The following is a 21,865-nucleotide window of genomic DNA, read 5'->3' as shown; positions in this document are numbered from 1 at the left end:
TTTTAAGCACCAGCACAAAATATGCATGACAACTGCAATTGCTCAGTACATAAGATTTCTATGTATTAGTGCCATGAAATCACCAATCAGTGCTATTTTGAGCCCAAATCTTCAAACATGCTGCTGTTTGAGAACCAGATGGTGTTGCTCCACATGAGCAGAAGGGGGCGCTGTGAGAGAAAAGCAGTTAACTGACAACTTCCTGTGCAGGTGTGTAGTCTGTGTGGAAATTTGATCTGGGTCACTTTTAGGTGTGTGAGAAGCACTCTTTAGGATTGTTGCACCAGTTAAATGTATGTATATTTTTGCAATCTTTTCAGACTCATGTCGCACATCTCTGACGCCACTTCCTGTGGCGTCTGCACTGAGCCAACAGGTAACACTGCAGACTTCTGTTACTCCAGATAATCTTAGGCAGGTGTGTCCAATCAGAAACTTTCACAGGTAAAGAACCAACAGTCCTGCTTACGGTTCATCACTTCTTCTGTGTTTACCTGATGAGTGTGTGCGTGACCTGTCAGCTCATTGTTCCCAGAGGACACAGCCAGACTGCATGTTAACTTCATTATTCTTTGTCCTGACAGCAAGACACCAGCCAACACTGATGCCAAAATAACACTGCCCTGTCCCCATTTCTGTCACCTTTTCACAAACTTTGTTGAGGAATAAGCTGTAATATAAAACTACTAGGCGAGGGGCCACAGAATTAGCTCAGTGGCAGGACCCACCTTGATTTTACTGGATAAGTAATGTGAGGTCCCAAACAATTTTGCACTTAATCTATATACTGGGAATAACTTGGCTGTTTTAGAGCCGCTAGGGGGTCAGGGGCCACAGGCTTTGTTGGTAATCAGCCTTGTGAAGTCTTAATAATTGTGTAAAAGCACTGCAGGCAGGATCCTTCACGTGGAATTACCTGGAGTACTTCCTGAGGGTTTGGCTCATTACCATGTTTTTCAGATGAAACTGCAGCCAGTCTTTGAGCACCATAGCCTTTTACGACATTTCATCATTGTCTCCAGGCTTCTTCTGAATAACTCCCTGGTGCACAGGTTAGAACCAGCAAAGCGCTCGTATCCCCAGCCCCGCTCAGGAATGTGGGAGCTGCAGGTGGATGAGCCAGTCAGCAGACGGTGCTTTCATAAGACTTTGCTTTTGGGACTAAATGATGTGAATAAACTACTTTCAAATTTAGGACAAATACTGTACAATTTGGTCATTTCTTTATTCTAAAAAAAACAAAAACATTTCTTGAACACAGAGTTCAGTTTCCACAATGTAAACAACTTCTCACTTACAGAACACACAAGCAGTTTTTTGGAGGAAGGAACAAATGTAACAAAAATAAGTCAAAGTCAAAAGGCAAGCTAGTTTAAAGCCGAACGTAGTGAAGGGCCGCTTTGATTCCTGCTCAGTGAGTGCTGAAGGCCTCTGCTGACAAACGCGCGCCATGCGAAAAGTAGTTGTGGAGAAGCACTGAACACAGATTAAAGGAAAGGCAGTGATATGCAGACAAGTCGACGATGGAGAGGGGAAAGATTCAGCAGCCGACAAAAGAAAATCGCACACACGTCACCAGAGCAGAACATCGCTCAGTCATTTGTGCACGTGGTTGGCTGATATCCTTGAACGCAACTGGAGGAACATTTCAGAGGCCGAAATCTGCACTGAAAGACGAGATCCAGCATTTCCTGTCAGTTCACAGGCTAAATGAATCCATTCAGATGCTCTTTGACCTCCCACGCCTCCACCTGTGCCTGGACAGGACTCTGAACTACCAGGCGCTAAATGAACCAAAACATTTTGGAAATAATAATAATAAAAAAAAAAAAAGTCCATCCAAGTCATTCTCAGCAAGAAAGTGAACACTATTCCCAAAATGCTGAATTATTCTTTTAACACCTTTTGTTTTGCTACTTTGGCTGTAGAACATGTAGGAAGTTAATAACTGTAAGATGCCAACAGATGACTGCAGACGTGGGGATTCTGTGAGCCAATGAAAAACCAATCTCAGAGCCCAAAGACAATCTGAGGATTAGCAACTTGGTTTAGGTATCGATGATATTTTGGTTCATCTCTATCAACAGATATCCGCAAATGAAGGCAGAAAAGGCCAAATCGTCTTCAGACAGTTGATGGGTTCTGAGACGGCGTTGCCAGGGCGTTCCACCTCTTTTTCTCTTCACGTGGACTCTTTACCTGCATGCATGGTCACACCTGATTGGTCAATACTAATTCAACTCCTCAACTACAAACCGAATCTACAACGCTTCCAATACCCAAACCTTGCCCCGTGCCCACAGAGTCAGGATTCATATGCAGATATCTGTTTATAGAGATTAGGGAAAAACAAACTTCGTCTTGAGATGTGACACAAAGTCCAGTCACACCTTTAAAGGCTCCTCTTCTCTTTAGTGCTCAGTCAATAATCATCACCGTAATAATAAAGTATGCACCATCTAAACTACGAACAATAACTAACTGCCTACCTAAGGCTCACTTTAAAAAGTCTAGTCCAAAAACAAAAAGAAGAAAACATCACTCCAGTTAATACTAGCAATACATGGCTATGAGAGAAGAGGGAGAGGCGGGATCTCTCGCTCTCCTTTCTTTTTTTTTTTCAGTTTTGAACCAACAGCTTTAATTATTAAAAGCCGGAGCGATAAACTCATAGCACAGCTTCTGTTACAAAGCCCGGTTTCTTTGCAAAAGTACCTTTTTTTTCCCTCCCGTGTGAGGGTCTAAGTTTTAAAGCAGAGCTCGTTAGGAAAACGCTCGTTTCGCCACATCGTTTCCAGCCATATGAACGATTTTCTAACCTCCGTGACCTCTCGGGTTTGGCTCAGATGTGGGAAACTCGTCCTCCATCTTTCTTTCCCTCGTTAACTCATCTCATTTTCCTGAAGGTTGTTTGGATGACTTGATACCTGCCCAGTGGAACCTACAGTATAGATATAGTACATATATATATATAGGGTGTGTGTGTGTGTGTGTGTGTGTGTGTGTGTGTGTGTGTGTGTGTGTGTGATCAACCACACTCCTCCACAATCCAGATGTTCAGCAGTTGCCATGGAAACAAGAAGGTGGGTCTTGCTCTTTCTTCACCAGCTTAATGATCCAGTGTCTCTTTTTGTTTTCTTTAGGGACGATTGTGCAGGTAGTGTTTGTTTTGAGTTCCTCGCTTATTTGTAGTGTGTGTGTGTGTGTGTGTGTGTGTGTGTGTGTGTGTGTGTGTGTGTGTGTGTGTGTGTTACGCTAAAGAACGCTGGTCTGGAGGTAGGTGTTTGTTAGTACAGTAAAGGGGCTTCAGGCCACTGCCTCACAAAGTGGACCTGTGTTTGTGTGTTTGTTTGTGTGTGTTTGTTTGTTTGTTTGTGTGTGTGTGTGTGTGTGTGTGTGTGGGGGGGGGGGGGGGGGGGGGGGGGGGGGGGGGGGGGTCCTTGACTCTTCCTGCCACATTATAAGAGCTGTGATGTCACCTTCGGGACCTGAGTGTGTGCATGGTCATGTGATGTGTGATGATCCCAAAAACTAAGGTTAGGAGTGATGGAGGTACAGAGTGAAGTCTGCATGCTAACTGTGTGTGTTTGTACTCCTATTATCTCTGTGTGTGTGTGTTTCTATTCCTGATATGTGTGTGTATCAGTGTGAGCTGGGCTGCTCCACTTTGAGCCCAACCAGCGACGGAGGCATCTGCCCTGCAGCGGAGGAGGAGCTGGGAGGTGAAGCCCTGAGGCTGGAGCTCCCGGTGGAGGAGGATGAGGTGGTCACCGCAGGCCGAATGAGCGGCGGCGGAGGGTGATTGTGGGGCGCTCGGTTCTGGAGCGGGCGGGTCTGCAGAGGTGGGGGCTGACGGAGCAGGCTGGGGGGAGCTGAGGGAGGTGCAGGGCGCAGCAGTGGAGGAGGCTGGGAGAGGGAGGAGGGGGTCTGGGTGGAGGAGGGGGTAGGCGAGCCGCTGGCGGTGTCGGAGGGAGAGTCTTCCATTTTGACCTGAGGGGAGGGAGGAGAGCGAACAGTTTAAATGATGAAAGAAGATGAAGCGAGATAAGAACAACACAGATGTGGGAGGAGGTGGAGAGGGAGGACAGATGTCATATTAGCTGCTTTAGCCACAGCACAAGTTCATGTTCTATCCATAAAGTCAGGAGCTGTGATGTATGAACGTCACCCATTAAATCCACCCAGAGCACCAACAAGCATTTAGGCTGTGAGAGTCGGCATTAAGCTGACGGTCCTGTTCATGTCACAGACCAAATATCTTGTAAGCTTTTCTCCGCCGTTTCTTTTTAAGGCCGACGCCATCTTGGATTGGTAACAAAGTGAAAACACGCCATCAAATCTGAGGTTGAAAGCAGCCGTTTTGTTTAATTCTAGCATTCATTTTGAATCAAAGTCCAAGAGAGAAAGAAGAATGAGAAGATGGACATTAGTCTCCTTCTACGTGTTAGGTTAGCTTAGCATACAGACTGAACGGAGCCAAGCATTTCAAAAACACACCTGCCAACTGAATAACCTGTCGTATCTTGTTAATAGGTAGACAAACAGAAATGTGAAAGTGAAACTTTGTGGTTGTCAGGGAGTTCGTGTGTGTAACGATTTCTTGCCAGACAAGTTTATCTGCCTGCGCAGGACCTCTGTGCGGTTTCTGTTGCCAGATGTGGCTGCTGAGCACCAGATATGGTGAGGACAACTGTGGAGGGCTGTTGTTTGTGAAGAGGTTACAAAATATATCCCTCTCTAAAACAAGATACAACATGTTCATTTAAGCCTTCGAGCCAGTCTAGCCCTTCTGCTGCCAGTCTTTATGCTAAGCTAGGCTAACCATGTTCTGAAACCAGCTCTGTACTTCAAGGAAAATGAGGAGGATTTTCCTCAAAAAGGATGGATAGACAAAAGTAATCCCGCTCAATCATCTTTTATGGCTCACTAGAAGCGTTTGTATATCTGTGTATATCTGCAGAGACGCTATGAATGACTAAGGGTGCTCCTCGTGTCGCGTGTACGCTCTGTCCTCACCTCGTCCTCCTCGGCGGCTCCATCTGGAGCTGCCGCCATCTCCTCGCCGCTCCTCCTGGGGTCCCTCTGGTCTCGGCTGGTGGCCACCTGCTCGGCCGCCCACTCCCTCAGCACCTCGTCCAGGTTGAACCTGCGCCGGTAGCTCACGAAGAACGAACTCACCTGGGCGGACAAGGCAGGGGTGGGGAGTCAGAAAAGAGATGGAGGAGGACAGAAAAGTTGTACTGCGTTCAAGGAGACTGGAGGTGAGAAGACAGATGAAAGGAGGGATGATGGAGATTATAGTTATGAGGGATGAGGACAAAACTGGGAAGATGAAAAGCTGATCGGCAGCACACACACACACTGTGAACGGCTGGATGGATGCAGGGTGAGACGGAGGTCAGAGTAAGAGCTCAGAGGGGTGATCTTCATCAGATTTTAAACCCCAGAGGAAGAGGATTCTTACCTGAGCTGGCGTCTTGGTCCCGATCACCTCGGCGATGGCTGTGAAGTCTTTACCATAGCGGCGGATAGCTGGAAAGGAGACAGAGGAAAGATGTCAGGTTAATGTTGCGTCTATGTACATCACCTGCCACCAATACTTTCTGTGGCTCTGTCAGAGAAGTATGTCAGTGTGCGTCTGATAGGAGACGGGAGGAGAGAAAAGCACGTGAGCAGGCTTGTTGATGCGTGCGTCTTCTGCTAACCTTCACCTGAGGTGGGCTGCCTGAGTGCACCTGCTCTTTTAGAGGCCCGTCCTGCTTCACACTACTACACACATTCATGTCTGTTTGCACTGCACTGCACAGCTGCAGCTGATAGAGGCTTTGCTGCTGACTGCAGCTGCTGAGGGAATGGGGAAGTTGTCTTCCTGACTTTACCTGCAACTTATCAACTGGAGCTACAGAGACTGAATTGTCCACAGCCCCAATTATTTTATTCCTCACGGCTTTTATTCTGAACAAGGCCTTAATAAATTACACACTTTCTGGATCGTCTAATCACCGCCTTCTGAAGCAGATAACCCGACAATCATGTCTGATTTACACAGCGATTGGCCGGGGTGTGAAATGAGGAAGCATTACACAACAACCTCAGTCACCTGCTGTGTGTGCAAATGAATGCAACACTATGAATGCCTCAGAGGACAGTCTATTGTTGGAGAGTGATCAGGGAGGCAGTGTGATCAAGTCAGAGTGAGGCTGAGGTGGCTGCTTTTCACCCCAGAACAGTTATAAACACTTCTACCTTTACCTGAGACCTTTACCTGAGGCCAGCGTATACATTTTGACAATACAACATATGATGATTATGATGCTACAGCATTTACTCACCCTGCACAGCCAGGAGCTGCTCCTCTGTGGTCCAACGAGAGTTCATCTTAGGGGCAGGCTGAGAGGTGAAAATGACAACATGAGAGCAAAGAGCAGATTAAGACTAATCTCAGTTCCACAAGGGGGTGAAATAATATCTGAAGGGAGTTGGGGAAGGGCAGAGTGACTAAATGAAAGAGGAGGGGGAACAAACTGAGGAGAGATCAGAGCTGAGGAAAGTGAATACAAGCAGGAAGCAAAAATCAAAGAGGGAACAGATGAAGGATGCAAAGGAGGGAAGATGTGGAAAGAAAGAAGTGAGGAAGTAAAGAAAAAACTTACCTCAGCAGGTCTCAAAGTGTTGACACCTTCATTTATGCCCTGTTTCAAAATACTGTTGCTCTGTTTAATCGACTGAACCTGAGAGAAAGGAGGGAGGAGGAGAAATGAGGCTGTCAACCAAAAAGAAGTACAGACACAAAGCAGCTTCTGATAATCTGATAATAATAATAATAATAATATGATGTTGGTGTTCCCTAAAGCTACCTCTAGAAGTCCACTGGTGCCTTTACTCATACCTAAAGTACAAACCTGTCTCTTGAGGGACACCAACTGTGCGTCCAGCTGCCGTACAGTCAGCACCCCGGCGTCGTGGGAGGCTGACAGCGAGGTGATGTCACCCTGCTCTAGGTGCATGCCTTTGGGCGGCCGGCGGCGAGCTCTGAGTGGGTGGTGGCGGTACTGAGCCCCGATGTTTTCCTTCTTCACCGGCCCAGAGCGGCTGGGGGTGGCCTTGTCAGAGGCGGTGCTGCTGGGGTTCTGTTTCACCGCCTGCGTGGACAGAGAAATGACAGACATTAGGTCGTACTGGAATGATGCCTCCTGCACACACGCGACCACTGCTAAGCTTTCTGCCGCTCACCTCTTTCTTGGTGTCAATCTCAAAGTCGCTGTCACTGCCGGGGTCTCCCTCCTCCATATCATCATTGCTACGGGAAAAGAGAGAAGAAAAATTGCCCGTGGTTAAGCTTCGTCCCCAGCCGGCTGTCTATAGAAGCAGAGAATGTCAACTGAAAAATCAAAGAAATAATATCAAAGTGTCTCCTACATATTCATGAGACTCTTGTTCCCCAGGACGACATGCTTATCGAGCGTCATTTAGCAAGAGTTTTGCAAATGTCAGATCTCAAATGAGCCGTTTGTGAGAGCTTAAGGTTTCCTTCCAGCCTGGTCCGTCCTCTCTCTGTCTCTGTCTCTCATACCTGTCGTCTTTCTCTCTCTTGTTGACCAGCCTCCTGGCCTGTCGGTCCATGACAGAGGTCCTGGTCCTGGTCTTCTTCCAGCTGTAGTAGTACTTCACCAGGCTGGAGATCAGCTTGTCTGGAAGCTATGCGCAGACACAGAAATCAATAAGTTGAGTATTAAATTTTTTGAAAATTACACACAATTCTGCTCTAAATATTCTGTGAGGGTATACGTGTGTCTTTTCTCCCAGCGTCTCACCATCTGCTGGATGCGGTGAAAGCTCTTGCCGTGGAAGCTGAAGGCCTGCTCGAACAGCACTTTGTCCTCCACCGTCCACTCGTCCGGGAAGGGGGTGAAGTTGGCCAGGTCGGCAAGCGAGCGCTCCACGTCGTGTTTGTGCCATAACAACATGCCCAGAGCCTGAAGGAGCAGAGGGGACGCGGACAGGGTCAGAGGAGAGGGACACAAGCAAGCCGTGAAGACGGTAAGACATTTTATCTTGGTCTGCCATACCTGCTCCATGTTGTATCCATGTTTCTCCTTCGCCATCAGGATGTACTCGTCCACTGGGGTAAGAGAGAGATAGAGATGAAGATGAAGAGGGTGAGAGAGAGAGAGAGAGAGAGAGAGAGAGAGAGAGAGAGAGAGAGAGAGAGAGAGAGAGAGAAAGAAAGAAAGAAAGAAAGAGAAAGAAAGAGTGCACAGGACACAAACAGAGAACTAAAAAGCTGATTGGTCTTCTCCAGTCAGCATGTAGCATTAAACTGAAGGTCACATAGTTAAGCTTGTACCGGTGCATGTCAGGTAGGGCAGGTGTGTGTGTGTGTGTGTGTGTGTGTGTGTGTGTGTGTGTGTGTGTGTGTGTGTGTGTGTGTGTGTGTGTGTGTGTGTGTGTGTGTGTGTGTGTGTGTGTGTGTGTGTGTGTGTAGAGCTTACACATTGCATCAGATAGCAGACTGTTGGGACACCAGACCAACATGCTCCTCTGGTCCTTCTCATTGTAGCGGGTTGGACTGTCTGTTAGGAAGAACAAACTCTTTTACTTCAAAGTCAAATTGGAGTTTCCATCCATGTCTGTCCAGACTCATATTATATGTAGTGATGACTTTGAAAGGATTCAGTCTTTTTTGGTGAAACAGAAGTTACCACTGTACTGACATGTATGCTTCCAGTACAGAGGACTGACAGAGAGCTTCATCACAGGCTGAAGCTCAGTATCAGCAGAACCGGTGAGCCTGTGGTCGACTACAACGACTCAAAATTATCTGAGGCCCGTTTTCCAAGATAATCTGATAAATAAAATAAAGGGTTTGAATATTGCACATCTAACTTATTTCTTGAACAAAGACTTGATACCGACCTCAAAGAAGCCTTTCACCACATGGTGTCACAACTAATATGAATTATTTAACACATTTTCTAACCACTAACTACTTTGTATTTTCTAAGACTTCAACTTTACATTCATCAGATTCATTTCAGGCTTTTCAACATGCCACAGACACATTGTTAACATGAGATATATATAAATAAAACGTAAACTATGATTTAGTATAGAATTAGTATTTAGTAGAATCTTTTTAGTTGACATCTGGTGGGTCTCCATCTTCCTGGCTTTCCACACTAACAATGGTCATTCGACCTTTCTCTCTCTCATAATCTGCATTCCTCTCCTTCCTCCATTTCAATGTCCTCCACATTTCTTCCGACTTCTATGTCTCCTCCTCAGCCCAGATCCCCTCCCTCCCTCTCTATTCATTTCCCTTTCTCTAGTGCTTTCCTCTCCCCCAGTTTACCTGGTTTGAACTCTGGGATCTGAGCCTGGTAGTCTCCTCCCACTCTGATCATACTGTCTGTGGAGAGAGAGAGAGAGAGAGAGAGAGAGAGAGAGAGAGAGAGAGACAAGATGAACATGAGATTTTATTTCCCAGAAGGATGGGTCGAGCTGGAGAGATAAAGAGGATGGGGGACAAGGATTTTTGTAAATTTTCCAAGAATCTGCAGAGCTGGATGGACTGTATCATAAGAAGACAGATATGGGGAGAGACAGATGGACAGTCATCTGCAGCCTGACAGAGTAAATAACTGAGAATGAGAATCATCTTGTATTTTTTACATGCTTTGCCCTCTAACAGGCTTCACTACTGGTTTATCACATCAAGGAGCACATACTCTTTGAACATTACATCCAGGTAATGAGAAAGTACTGTATCAGCTTGATCTTTTTCCAGGGGGGATGTGCCGAGTCTGCTTACAATTACCAAAATGTTGATTAAATATCTGACACAATTAAACAATAGCTGCAGCCTTCTTAATCCACATGATCAAAACGCTGAAGGCCATGGTTATTTTATGACTCCTGTCACTGAAGTGAAGCGATCCACTAGAAAGAAGAGGTGTCACTCTGTTGGACCAACTAAAGCACCTGGTCCACTTGTGCTTGTTCAGTGGTGTCAGGGAGAGGAGCTTCTTTCCTCACACTCAATTTTTGGCTGAGTACAGACACTGGTTTGCATGGAGCACTTTAACCTTGATGACAGACAAGTTGAGTTGTGACCACCATCAAGGGAATTAACGTTAAATAGCGACAGGTCCCGTGACTACAGCCGCCACAGCCCAACCATTTGTTGTTTTAGCTGGTGGATAACGCCGTACGGTGGCTGAACGGTTAGCCTGGCCCAGAACCAAAAGGACAGCATATCATATGATCGATCAATGAATCACCTGCAAGGCTCAATCAGGCAAATCCTGACACATCTAATCTCGTAATCAATGCAATTACTAGATGATCAATCCATCGTTAAATTTAATGCATTTGCTTTGTGAAGCATCATTTTAAGCGTAGTTTACAAATCATTTCTTTGGTGGACACAGTGGTTGTCATGGTCTTGTTCCATTTTCCTAACTGTTCTAAATATTTGGGTTTCTGAACAGTTTGGTTCAACTAGGACAAAAGGAGGTTTTTAATCACAGCATTCAATTTGTCTCATCTTACAAGAGAACCAGTCAAATTCAACAGAAATAGCACATATTGTGATAAACATCTTTATGCATGATATTTTCATTGTGCTAACATTTTCAGCATATCGCTCATCGCTGAGTGACAGATATACAGACACACACAGATGGGGGAGAGAGAGGAAGGGCGACAGCGGATGGCAGACACTAAGTAATTAGTACTGTGGTAGGCAAAGAGTGAAGAGAGACTACGAGAGAGGCAGGGAAGCAGACCAGGAGGAGGAAGAGACATATTACGGTTTCCTCAGGGACAGCACAGAGGACAGGAAGGGAGGAGATGGGGGTGATAGAAACTGGAGTAAATGGGTGGAGAGAGGCAGGAAGGGGATGAAGAATAAAGAAAATTGAATGTTAGGGGCATGAAAGAAGGCAAAAAATGAAAGATGGAGAGGTGACTAGAAGACTGTAAAGGGATCGAGGAGGTGGAGGCGAGGAGGAAAGTGGTGGTTGCGATAATGTTTGGAGTGGTGGCTTGTGATGCAAAGCATCAGACTGAAACCAAGTGGGGAAATCTGGGTAGTGACGTCCCTTTTGAGAGCTAAGTTAATGTTGTGTTTGATCTCATAATATATCCATGTGTCTAGTGAGATAACAGTTATAAAAGATCAACAGTAAGTCAGTGGGTGAAGGAGAGAATAGAGGAAGGAAAGATGTATGTGGGCAGAGGATAACAAGGATGGACGAGTGTGGGAGGGGGGTGGAGGAAGGAGGGAGGAGACGACAGAGGAGAGCAGTGTGCAAGGGACTAAAGAAGCACTGCAGCAGTGCAATGAATGCAACTGGAACAGCTGGCGTGATGCATCTGTACAATGGAAATGTGTCCACTGCAAGTACACGTATTCATGTTAGCACAGCAGACCCAGGCGCTAAGTCGCTAAATCAACCTCGAACTTAGCCGGAGAATTGAATTCAGATGAAGTCAGTGGATTATATTTCAGTTTAACGTGTGTGTCACTACCATGGGCATGCTCTTCATCGCTGCTCTCCTCTTCAGAGTGTGGCTGGCTGTTGCCATTGGTTACGGTCTTGGCTCTGCTCCTGGACAGGACCCCGGCCCCCGAGCGCTCCATCACTGAGGGCATGGCTGCAATAAACACACAGACCCTAAAAATACAACTTCACCAGGTACAGACCACCGTTCGTTTGTCTTCAGTATGATTCAGTCCCCCATAAAACAATGTTTTTCCCGCCCATTAGCCAGTTGGCTGCTACTTGTTTTCGCTTGAAACCCTGTAAAACCTTATTCACTCTTGTAAAGTAGACTGGCACCTTCTGCTGCCATCTTGGAAGTAATCCCATTGTTTTCCTTTAAACTGAGTTCATTTTTCCAAATTCTGGTTTGCTGCATGAGAAGTCCTTCACAGTCAACAGCTCTCAGTTATGTCCCCCATGGTTCTCAGGGTCACTTTATAACTTGGTACCTCTCTAAAATCCCACTGCGCTGTTATCAGTTCAGTGGGACGTGAGGTGATGAAGATGCCATAACGAGGCCTCTATTCGTTGGCTCACACACAAATTTCGCTAATTACTACATTTAGGCTCAAGTTTAAGTTCTGATCTTCTATCAACTGGTATTGACCTCAAGAACACCTTCAAAAACAATCCACAGGTGCTTCTTCATCTTGTTTATCACAGGACCCAAACTGATTAACTCTAGTCTTCCTTTGTAACTCCAGCTAATCAAGAAGATGCTCTTATCAACACCCATAAACAGACCAGAAGGCTATTTAGTGTTCCTGACCACTGTTTAAGAAACACTAGCGCTCAGATGACGGGTCAATTGACAGAAAAGTCGTCTGAAACAACAACTGATAAATGATTCTTGACTTCTTCTCTCCTAATACCAATTCTGACACCTCAGCTCAGGGTATCTGCCCATACAGATATATCACAAGTCTGTACCTCACTGCATGGTTTATAATGGAGGGTACCTGGATATCACAGATTGCAGTGGCACTAAGAACTGAGTTGGCAGCCCATCATGAATGATTGTAAGTGACAGCAGAAACAGTGTATTTTATAGAGACACTGATTAATAAACGTTATTTAATGTGGATTGCTCACGTTATGGCCAATATCTGATCCACAAGGTCGGTAAAAGAGCAGCAAGATAGTATCAGTGACATCGATCTGGCAGACTGGTATGGTGCTTGATTTATTATTGAAGTAATTCTTCGAGAAAAATATAAAATATTCCCTCAAATTTGAAGACTAGTAGCAGAGTAACCAGAACTGTTTACATTACAACAGATATCTAGACCTGAAATCATTAATTTATCAGGTGTTTGTCTTGGTGATTTCACTATTTTCTGACATTTTGTGGGCCAATTAATTAATAAAGAAAAAAATCGTTAATCAATAATGAAAATAATTTGCATCCCTTAGTATGGTAGTACATGCGAAAAAGACAAAAAAAGTGCTGTTTCTTCGCCCTGACCATGTTCTTTATATCAGTCTATGCATGTTCAATGTCACTGTTGAGATGTCCAAAATGAAATGTCCTATTTTTAGCCTGACATCTTTTCCAGTCTGCAGTATGAAAACCTATGCATCACCAAAATTAAACACACACACACGCCTCTTCATACGTGCAAAGGAAACCCATCACAGCTCACAAGTGGAAGCGTGAGAAAAACAACGTTGAAAAAAAGGAAAAAAAAAACATGCCACGGTTAACATGAGGGCCCTCCTGCACGAAGGGGGCTCTCATTTTAAGTGTCATCCACACTCAGTGCTGTATCATTACGTGGTTAAGCCTCGTTTTCTTCCCCCTCTCTCTGCATCTCCAGACCAGTGGATCACACGGTAACACAAAAGACTAGACGGTCAGCTCAGGACACAGCGCAGAGTCACGCGTTAAAACTCCCTCCCAGTTAAACCAGCGCGGCTACAAACGACAGGTGACCGCAAACAAAGAGACACATCTCCCACAGATCAGAGTATGCACACCAGTTACATCAGACCAGTCCTAATCGCTTACGATCGCCGTCTTTCACGACCACACAGCAACTTCGTCTCCGGTGTCCTAAGTTGAACTACGAGCAGAACAAAGCAGGCACGCGCAGTGACATGACAGACGAGCGACACTGACTCATTTCTCTCTTTCTCCTGATCAAACATGATCCAGTTATGCCTGTGGTGAGGGTGAGGGGCAATCTTTGCGAGACGACACACATCTACCAAACTCCGGCAGACAATACAAGTGTCTGAGGCTCTCTGGGGGTCTTTGTCTATCGCGGCTCCCGGTGGCCCCACAACTACAACAGCTGTCCCTCTAACTTCACTGCAAAGTCACATCACCCGAACCGAGACACATAGCTGTCTATTTACTTACATGTTGACGGATTTAAGGGTGGGAAATCGCTACAAAGCATTTTAAAAGATGTATAAACCCGCCACGGGTCACTTTCAGAGAGTTTTGGAGGGTTGTGGTAGCCTCGGACACTGCCACGGTAGCCTCGGTCTCTCCCAGATCCATAAACTGTTAAGAGCACTAAGAGCTAAAACTACAACACGTGACTGAAAACTCGACTTAACAAAGTCTGTTTGTAGTAATACACACTGCTCAACCACACGTTGACGCTTTAGGGATTGATTTTCACAACCTCTGACCACCACAAGGAACTTCTGGCACCTTAACTTTCAATTTTAAGAAATCTGATATGATTATGCTTAATGCTAGACAAAACCAATCCACACAACGCAGTGCTACACCCGATCGATCAAGTGTACAGTCTTATCTTATCTTCATGGGAAAGTATGTAAAGTCTATTTAATTTCCTCTCTATCATAAATGCTGGTTTGATGCATCATTTTTGAGTCATACTGACAAATAACGTTGACAATAGTGGTCCTAAAGTGACTAATACTGTGCTCATGGATCTCAGGACTAAGTTTAAAGTTACCTTATAGTGTTTTTTTTTAAATACTATTACTATGGCTGCTCCTTTTTCAGCGTCAACTAGTAATCTGTTAAACCTTGTTTTTGTGTAAATTCGTTAAACCTCACAGAAATACGAGCGGGTAGACTCTCACCCGGTGCCCAATCTGAGCCACGTTTGCTAACTAAATCAACATTTTCACATCTTTCCTCATCAGTCATCTGTGCTGTGTGTCAGACTTTGAAGTCCTTTTGTTTTCCCCACGCCTGCGTTGCTGTTACTACTACTAACGCTACGGTGCCGCTGGCATGGAGTAAAAACCCGCTCTCTGGATCATTAAAACTCAAGTTGGCGGTCTCTTCCAGGAGGTTTAGCCACACACGGCGTGAGTTTGAACGGTCCAAGTGATTTCTGGAGGCTGAACAATAAAACGCAGACATTTCCTCACCTCACCAAAGTGCTATCTGAAGTCAAAGCGAGTTGGGTCGCTCGGATGCTAACGTTAGCCAGTTAGCTTGCGGCTAGTACCCTCGCGTTACATTAGTAACGTTGGTAGTTGGAAGTCGAGATAACAGTCACACACTGTACCTGTGTTTCGCTCCTCTCCGCTTTCCCGCACTCAAAACTTATCTGCGGCTATGTCCGCGGTTTACAATCCTCTTCGGAGTGTTAAAGGGCAATTACTGCATCTGAAACGGCTTAATTCTTGCTTAATTGATGAGCACAGCCAGTACAATGAGGTGAACTGCATGGATAGATGGTAGCAGCCGCGAGTGTGTGCCGGGGAGACGGACAACACCCGGGGAAAAGTGAGGTGGACATCCGCCCCGATGCGTTCGCCTCTCCCAACCAGCCGTTTGGATTGACAAAAAGTAGTCCTGTTAAACTATTAAGTGCAGCTACTCTTAATTTGGGGTTTTTTATTGCCGGGCCTGTTTTAGTCGCGTTAGAGTGATTTTTTTTTTCCATCAACATGACGCACTGAAAGGCTTTTGGCAAAAAATGCTTTTTAAACTGCCTATTTGCTCATTCAAACTATGATTATTGTCCACAGTCAATCTCATTTAAATAGAAGGAGAACGAAGAGACAGTTATGTTGTGTAGAAGCAGCAGCTGTTATAGACTCTTAATCTGCCATCTATCAAATCCCTTAAATTAGGGACTACTTGCCAGTGTGTCGGCGGAGGGATTCGTCAGCTGCGCATCTCTGTGCTGAGGCAGGCTGTCCAGACTTGTACTGATGTATGCATGGTGGAGAAAAGGGCAGGAGAGTGGGGCACATTTGAACCCAGCGTGTGTGTGTGTGTGTGTGTGTGTGTGTGTGTGTGTGTGTGTGTGTGTGTGTGTGTGTGTGTGTGTGTGAGAGAGAGAGAGAGAGAGCGAGAGAGAGAGAGATAGAATCAACGTGTCTTCAAGAGCGTGCGTGACTTTGGGCATGAACTAACAATGACTCAGATAAATAATCTCACTGTACTTGGTTTATTTTTTTATTGTAAATGTCAAACAATTCAAAGTCTTCTGCCATCTGTGTGTGCGCGCGCGTGTGTGCATTAATCTGTGTGCACGTGCGAGTGCACAGGTGGATGAGTGTGTGTGACCAGAATAGGGGACGTTTCAATAGCTGTAGCAGGATTTCTCACACCTGATGAAGGCAATAAACACAATAACACACACACACACACACACACACACACACACACACACACACACACACACACACACAGAACCTGCTGCTACCTTCACGAGTTCTTGCTGCTGACACACAACAGCCTGTTACATACTTCCTCATCTTTTCTTTTTCTACTCTCTTTGGCATCACCACCTCCTCCTCCTTTTCCCCACCTCCTCTTCGTCATCTCAGTTCTCCCATTTTCCCACCTTATCTCCATCTCCTTCGAGGTTTCTCATTTGTCACCCCCCCTTCTCTCCACAGCCCTGCTTCCTGCTCCTATCTGCACCTCCTCTGTTTGTCTGCTTCCTCTCCCTATACTTCTTTTTTTAATCTCCCTCCATTTACTTCTTTCTTCTCCTTCTCCAATACTTTCTCCATCTCCCTCCTCCCCTCTCCCTCTTCCTTCCACCTCCTGAATATCTGCCCTAATTCTCCTCCTCCTCCCCCTCCTTGCTCTCTCTCCTCTTACTGTCTGCGCCCACCACCTTTTTTTGTTGCTCCTCTTTCTTCCTCCTCTCTCCTTTTCTCCCCCACCTCCCTCCTTTCACCCCATCCATTTTGTTTGCCTCCTCTGCTTTCCTCCCCCTCCCTCCTCTGCTCTTCTACACCCCCCCCCACACATTCTCTCTCCAGTGATGACTCCTCTCTCTGCCTCCCTCCCCTCCTTCCTGCTCTTCATCTCCTTCCTCACCCCTCCTCCTGCTCCTCTTCCTACTTCCTGTCTCTCCCTGGCTACTTGTCTGTCTCCCCCTCTTGTCGCCTCCCTCTCATGTAGCTTTCGATTTCAACAGTGTGTGCGTACGTGCAAATTCTTCCCCTCCCCCCATCCTCCCCCTATGGTGACACAGTAAAGCAGTTTCACTCCGCTCACCTTCAGCCTCCCTCTCCCTCTTTTCTCCTCTTCCTCCCCCTTTCCCCTTCCTCCCTCTCCAGTCTCATTTTCACCCCTGCCACCTCCTCCTCTCCTCTCCACTCGCCTCCTTCCCTCCTCTCCTTTCATCAGTGTCCATGAAACTCACCATTCCACTGTCTCTCCCCTCGCTCAGTCCTCCAGTCCCTAACACATCCTCACTAATGAACAACTGCTACATCACTCCCCACCCTCCCTTCACCTCTCGGCTCCCCTTTCATCCTCCTCCTCTTCCTCTCCCTGTCCTCCCCTCTCCTCCTCTGTCCTCCTCTCCATTCGTCACTCCGTCTCTCTCTCCCTCCCTCCCTCCCTCCCTCCCCTTCCCTCCTCTTCTCGCTCGGTTTCTCTTCGATCTCTTAGAACTGAGCGTCCCTCCCACTCTCCCTTTAGCTCACTCTTGTCTCCACTTCTTTCCTCACCCCCCTCCCCTCCCTCCTCTCTCCACCTGCTTCATTTCTCCCTCTTGCCTGTCTATCTGTCTGCTCTTCTCACTTTTGTCGAGGTAAATGTCTGTCTCCTCTGCTGTCTCCTTCCCTTGCTAGCTGTCCCTCCTTCCCTTACACCTCACCCTGACTCCCATCTCTGTTATCTCAGGAGATGCATGTCTAGAATCAGATGTGATAGAACGTGCTCTTCCTGTTGTATTCAATAAATAGTCACTGTCAAACAGGATGTATGTCTAAATGTTCTGTATTGTATTACTCACCTTGATATAGGCACGTTAAAATGATGCCCTTCGCCAGCTCACAATTACATGATTTTCATGCGCTGATGCCAAGGCATTGTCACTGAAGTCACACTGTATGACACTATATGACTCACTATAGTCTCACACAAGATAGTATGATGCAATGTAATTTCAAACTTAAATTATATAACACTGAGAAGTTACAACTTAAACCCCTGTGCAATTGCCATATCACAAGGTGTGTAAAAGATTAGAAACTCCCATATAACAGGAGGCCTAAAAGTAATCTTTAAAGTAATAATGTACCTAAAGTCATAATGATCTTTTGTCCTGATGCTCTATTTACCCACATTCAGCTGTGGTATACTGAGGTTCAGTGATAATGGTTGTCGTTGCTCTCTCCAGTACTGTCCAATGGTGTGTAGTGTCCTGATTAGTTACGCTCAATTATTCTATTTCTGAACAGGTTCTAAGTCTGATATTGTTAGCACACTGGAAAAGCAACAAATAGCAGTGTTAAAAAAAATCATTGTTCATACTAAAAAATGTTTTTTTTTTAACATGCTTTGTGCACTCTGTTTTCCCACAATGCATTGAACAAGAAATATAAAAAATTGACTAGAGGGTCCAGTAGGCTGCTGTATTTGACATAACTCCCATCAGAGCAAACAATCAATATATTAACACTTGTTTTTAAACTAGCATTAGCATTGGATCTAAACTGTAAAATGGAGCTAAAGGAAAGGCCATCACTTTCAGCGTTGGTGCGCATGGCTGGCTGAATGTAGGTCTTTTAGTGGAGTTGATGCAGACTTGGCTCATGCTGCATCGCCACCAGATATGGAAGCTGAAGGCCTTCCACATAGTTGGACACAATCAGCTGTAAATCACTTCCTATAATTGCGCAGATATGAGACTCCCGCTGCAGGAGATGGATACCAGGCATTTTCTCTCCATGTGCAGACATCATGTGCTACTATTTCTCCTGAGCAGAGCAGGCGTGTGGGGAGGAGGTCCAGTCTATGCGTTGTGATTCTGTGCTGCAGGGCTCGCTGCGCTGAGAGAGGCCTCGTCCTCATCCACCATTCTCCTCTGCTCCTTTCCACACTGCATCTGTTGATTCCTTCTCTCATCCTCCTCCCCTCTCCTTCCCTCCTCGCTCCCGCTCTGTCACCCCCTCCACCCCCCTTTCCCATCTCTCTCCTCTGTCCTCCTCTTCCTTATTCTCTCCAGTCCTCTTCATTACCATCGCCCCCATCATTCTTATCCTCTTCATCCCATCCTCTGTCCATCTATCTGTCTATGTACCTATCTTTGGTCTACAAGAGAAGGTGTGTGTGTGCATCTACCAATGTATGTGTGGGTGGAGGTGGGAGGGGGGCAGCTTGAATATCATTATCCACTCCTGCCAGCAAACATACACACCAGAGAGAATGTACAGAAAGCATAAAACACTTTTTACAGACAGAGTACGCATTAGATAGTATGACAATGACCCATAACTGCTAAATGAGCTGATGTGTTGATATTTGTCCGTGTGTCTCAGCTGTATGCAGACAGAGACACTTCTTACAATGAGCACCAGGACCCTGTATACACTCTAAGAGCCTCGTCGCGCCCCCTACTGACACTTGAAATAAATAGTTCTTCCACCGACAGCCGAGAGACAGATCTCTGAAGACAAAAGACTGTAGGCGGGGTTTGGAGACTGGGCCATCTGTGTGCTGGGGAGGGCTGCTGTGTGTGAGTGAGTGTGTGTGTGTGTGCAAGAGAGAGAGAGCCCCCTATACAAGGCCTTTATTTGCATTATGAAAAAGTGGGTAGGCTCGTGAAGGTGGCCATCTCATATCCCACCAAAGCAGGAACTGGTGGTCATGCTCAGTGTCCTACAGATGAATATTTAACCCTTTTGTTCTGCGGTTCCAAAGACTTCACTGTTATATATGCAAAAAATATTATTAATAACTGCAAAATCAACAGCTTTTCTCTTTCCATTTTCCCCTTTTATGACATTATGACAAGTTTGATATATATGGGCTCATAAAGCTTTTGATTTGATATTCCATGTTTTATGTGTCATATGAGCTCCACATTAAAACACGCATTCTTTTTGTTTACTGACTCACAGACAAAGAAATGTTCTGTCTATTATTCCTCACAGTGATGCTATTTTATTTGAGGTCACCTAGACCCCAGAGAGGTCAAACTCCCTGTTGGATGCATTATGTACAATCCTCCAATAACAGAAATCCAAATAGACTTGTGAGGGATTTGAGAAGAGTACTGTCAACACCAGTCAATTGTCAAATTTGTGAATTTGCTGCTTTTCTCCGTAATAAAGGATAATACATTTCAAGATGCCACCATGGGCTTTGAGAAAATACGATGGACATTTTTCTCACTTTTCTTACATTTGGAGAAAATCATCATTTGTTTCAACTCTAGAACAGATAATTAGCATAAATTGTCATATTGACCAGCAACATACAGCACCAAACTTTATGAACTGTACAAATTAAAGATATGATTGTGATGTAACTTCCACCCCATAGAAGTATCACAATATTGCTATAATATTCCTATAGGAAAGTTTCTGTACATGCCAATGAGTTGCATCTTATTAGTGACTTTAATGATATTCCTTTGTCTCCTTGGGAACCTCTTGATGATGTTCTCACTGTATTGTGACAGTGATCTAATATTCTGCTTCATTTTTTTGTGGTTGCTGTCTCACCTAATGAAGGAATATGCAGCAGCATCCTATATGCTGCAGGGTAAGAGGAGATACCAGGGTGTTTTTTATGCTTCACCAGCCAATTACAGTTTGTTTGTAAGAGCTGGCGTCAAGGGTAAAAGAGCACCCAGAATGGATGCCGAGGCAGGAAAAGCTGAAACAAAAGCTTATATTTTCTATAGCTGCTCATCTTTTATCCTGTCTGCGGCTTAATTCTAGGTTTGGAAGAAATAAAAGGCCGCAATATGACTTGAGTGATTTCACGCTACATGTTGCCACCTAGTGGTCACTGTGATAAACTACACTTAAATAATAATCGAACAGGAGGTGATTTCACCTTGTGTGTGTTTGTGTGTGTGTTTCTTGTCATACCAATGAGCAGGAGATGGGTCCCTGTTTGACTATGACAAATGTTTCACATATTATGTTTTCATTACTCCAAAACTTTAGGATGATAACTGAAAAGAGATTGAAATCTGCTACAGTGGCAAACTTTGTGACACAATATGTTAGTTTTTTCCCATGATGGCTTGGACCATCTTGGATGACTTTGTCTCATACAGTACATGTCAAAGGGAGAGTCAGCCCTAAATACAGTTCAAATGATTGCACATGTGTGTTTTGGAGTGTTAGTCCTGGAGCTGCTCCATTGACAATGAATAATGGAAAACTGCTTGGGCGCTGTTGTGGTTTTACTGATATTACATGTTGTCAATATTTCATCTTGAAGTGCTGAATTCAAACACTTGGGTGTATCATCTCAGACAGTATGTTGTATCAATCAGCGGTTTGTCTCTAATTCAGTTTAAGTGGAGCCACTTAAAACAGTGTCATTTGATGCCTTTGTCTGTATGGATGTGGTGTTTTCCAGCATATAGGAGCTCAGGGAGGCAGAGGGCCATTGCCCAAGTTCGATCACATTCTCGTGCAGTTGACTGCCACGAGATTTATGAGAAGTAAAACATGTGAGAGAAATTTTATTGAATTAAGATTATTGAGATTATAATGAAATGGAATACATAGCTGACTGCTAACAAGGTGAAATGGGTTCCACATGTCAGTGACCTTGTTGTAATTAAATTATTGCAATTGTGTTAGTATAATATGTTGCTCCCCCCACTGCCTGTAATGCTGTTGCTTATTATGATGGATTTATAACCATATTACATGATTTATGTATACAATACAATGTCATTCATGTATCGAATACAGTATGGAAAATACTGTTAAGGTCAAAGGTTATCCTCCTTCAATGTGAAGTGTGGCGTACCACTTGACCCTGTCCAGTGCTCTGTGGGTCTGTCGTCACTTTCCAAACAAGGAAACCATGTTCGCGCTAAACAAGTGGTGCTTTCAAATGTTGTCGGAATAATCCACTACACCCAATTCCATTGCAAGACGTACAA

The 21,865-nt window shown here is 45.1% G+C and overlaps 1 protein-coding gene across 1 annotated transcript; it reads right to left on the bottom strand.

The window, feature by feature from the left end:
* Positions 1-2,610: 2,610 nt before the first annotated feature.
* rcor2 (REST corepressor 2) lies at positions 2,611-15,234 on the bottom strand. Its single transcript, XM_070993120.1, has 14 exons — positions 15,044-15,234; positions 11,533-11,658; positions 9,353-9,409; positions 8,493-8,573; positions 8,070-8,122; positions 7,815-7,976; positions 7,574-7,698; positions 7,234-7,300; positions 6,903-7,142; positions 6,654-6,731; positions 6,333-6,390; positions 5,465-5,532; positions 5,017-5,178; positions 2,611-3,990 (listed from the first exon to the last, which is right to left on the bottom strand). Exons 2-14 carry the CDS (start codon positions 11,654-11,656, stop codon positions 3,643-3,645), a joined length of 1,623 nt encoding a protein of 540 aa, XP_070849221.1. The 5' UTR covers positions 11,657-11,658; positions 15,044-15,234; the 3' UTR covers positions 2,611-3,642.
* Positions 15,235-21,865: the final 6,631 nt, after the last annotated feature.

The sequence above is a fragment of the Chaetodon trifascialis genome, chromosome 23 (assembly GCF_039877785.1).
Source record: "Chaetodon trifascialis isolate fChaTrf1 chromosome 23, fChaTrf1.hap1, whole genome shotgun sequence".
In the NCBI taxonomy this organism is placed as follows: Eukaryota; Metazoa; Chordata; class Actinopteri; order Chaetodontiformes; family Chaetodontidae; genus Chaetodon; species Chaetodon trifascialis.
The sequence above is the reverse complement of the archived record's forward strand: the minus strand, read 5'-3'. Positions and strand labels throughout refer to the sequence as shown.

Excerpts from the sequence above, each read along its gene's own strand:
- rcor2 (XM_070993120.1), bottom strand. The coding sequence starts at position 11,656 with ATGCCCTCAGTGATGGAGCGCTCGGGGGCCGGGGTCCTGTCCAGGAGC. Across the intron at positions 7,977-8,069 it reads ATGGATACAACATGGAGCAG|GCTCTGGGCATGTTGTTATG; the intron begins GTATGGCAGACC and ends CTGCTCCTTCAG. Across the intron at positions 7,143-7,233 it reads AGATTGACACCAAGAAAGAG|GCGGTGAAACAGAACCCCAG; the intron begins GTGAGCGGCAGA and ends CTGTCCACGCAG.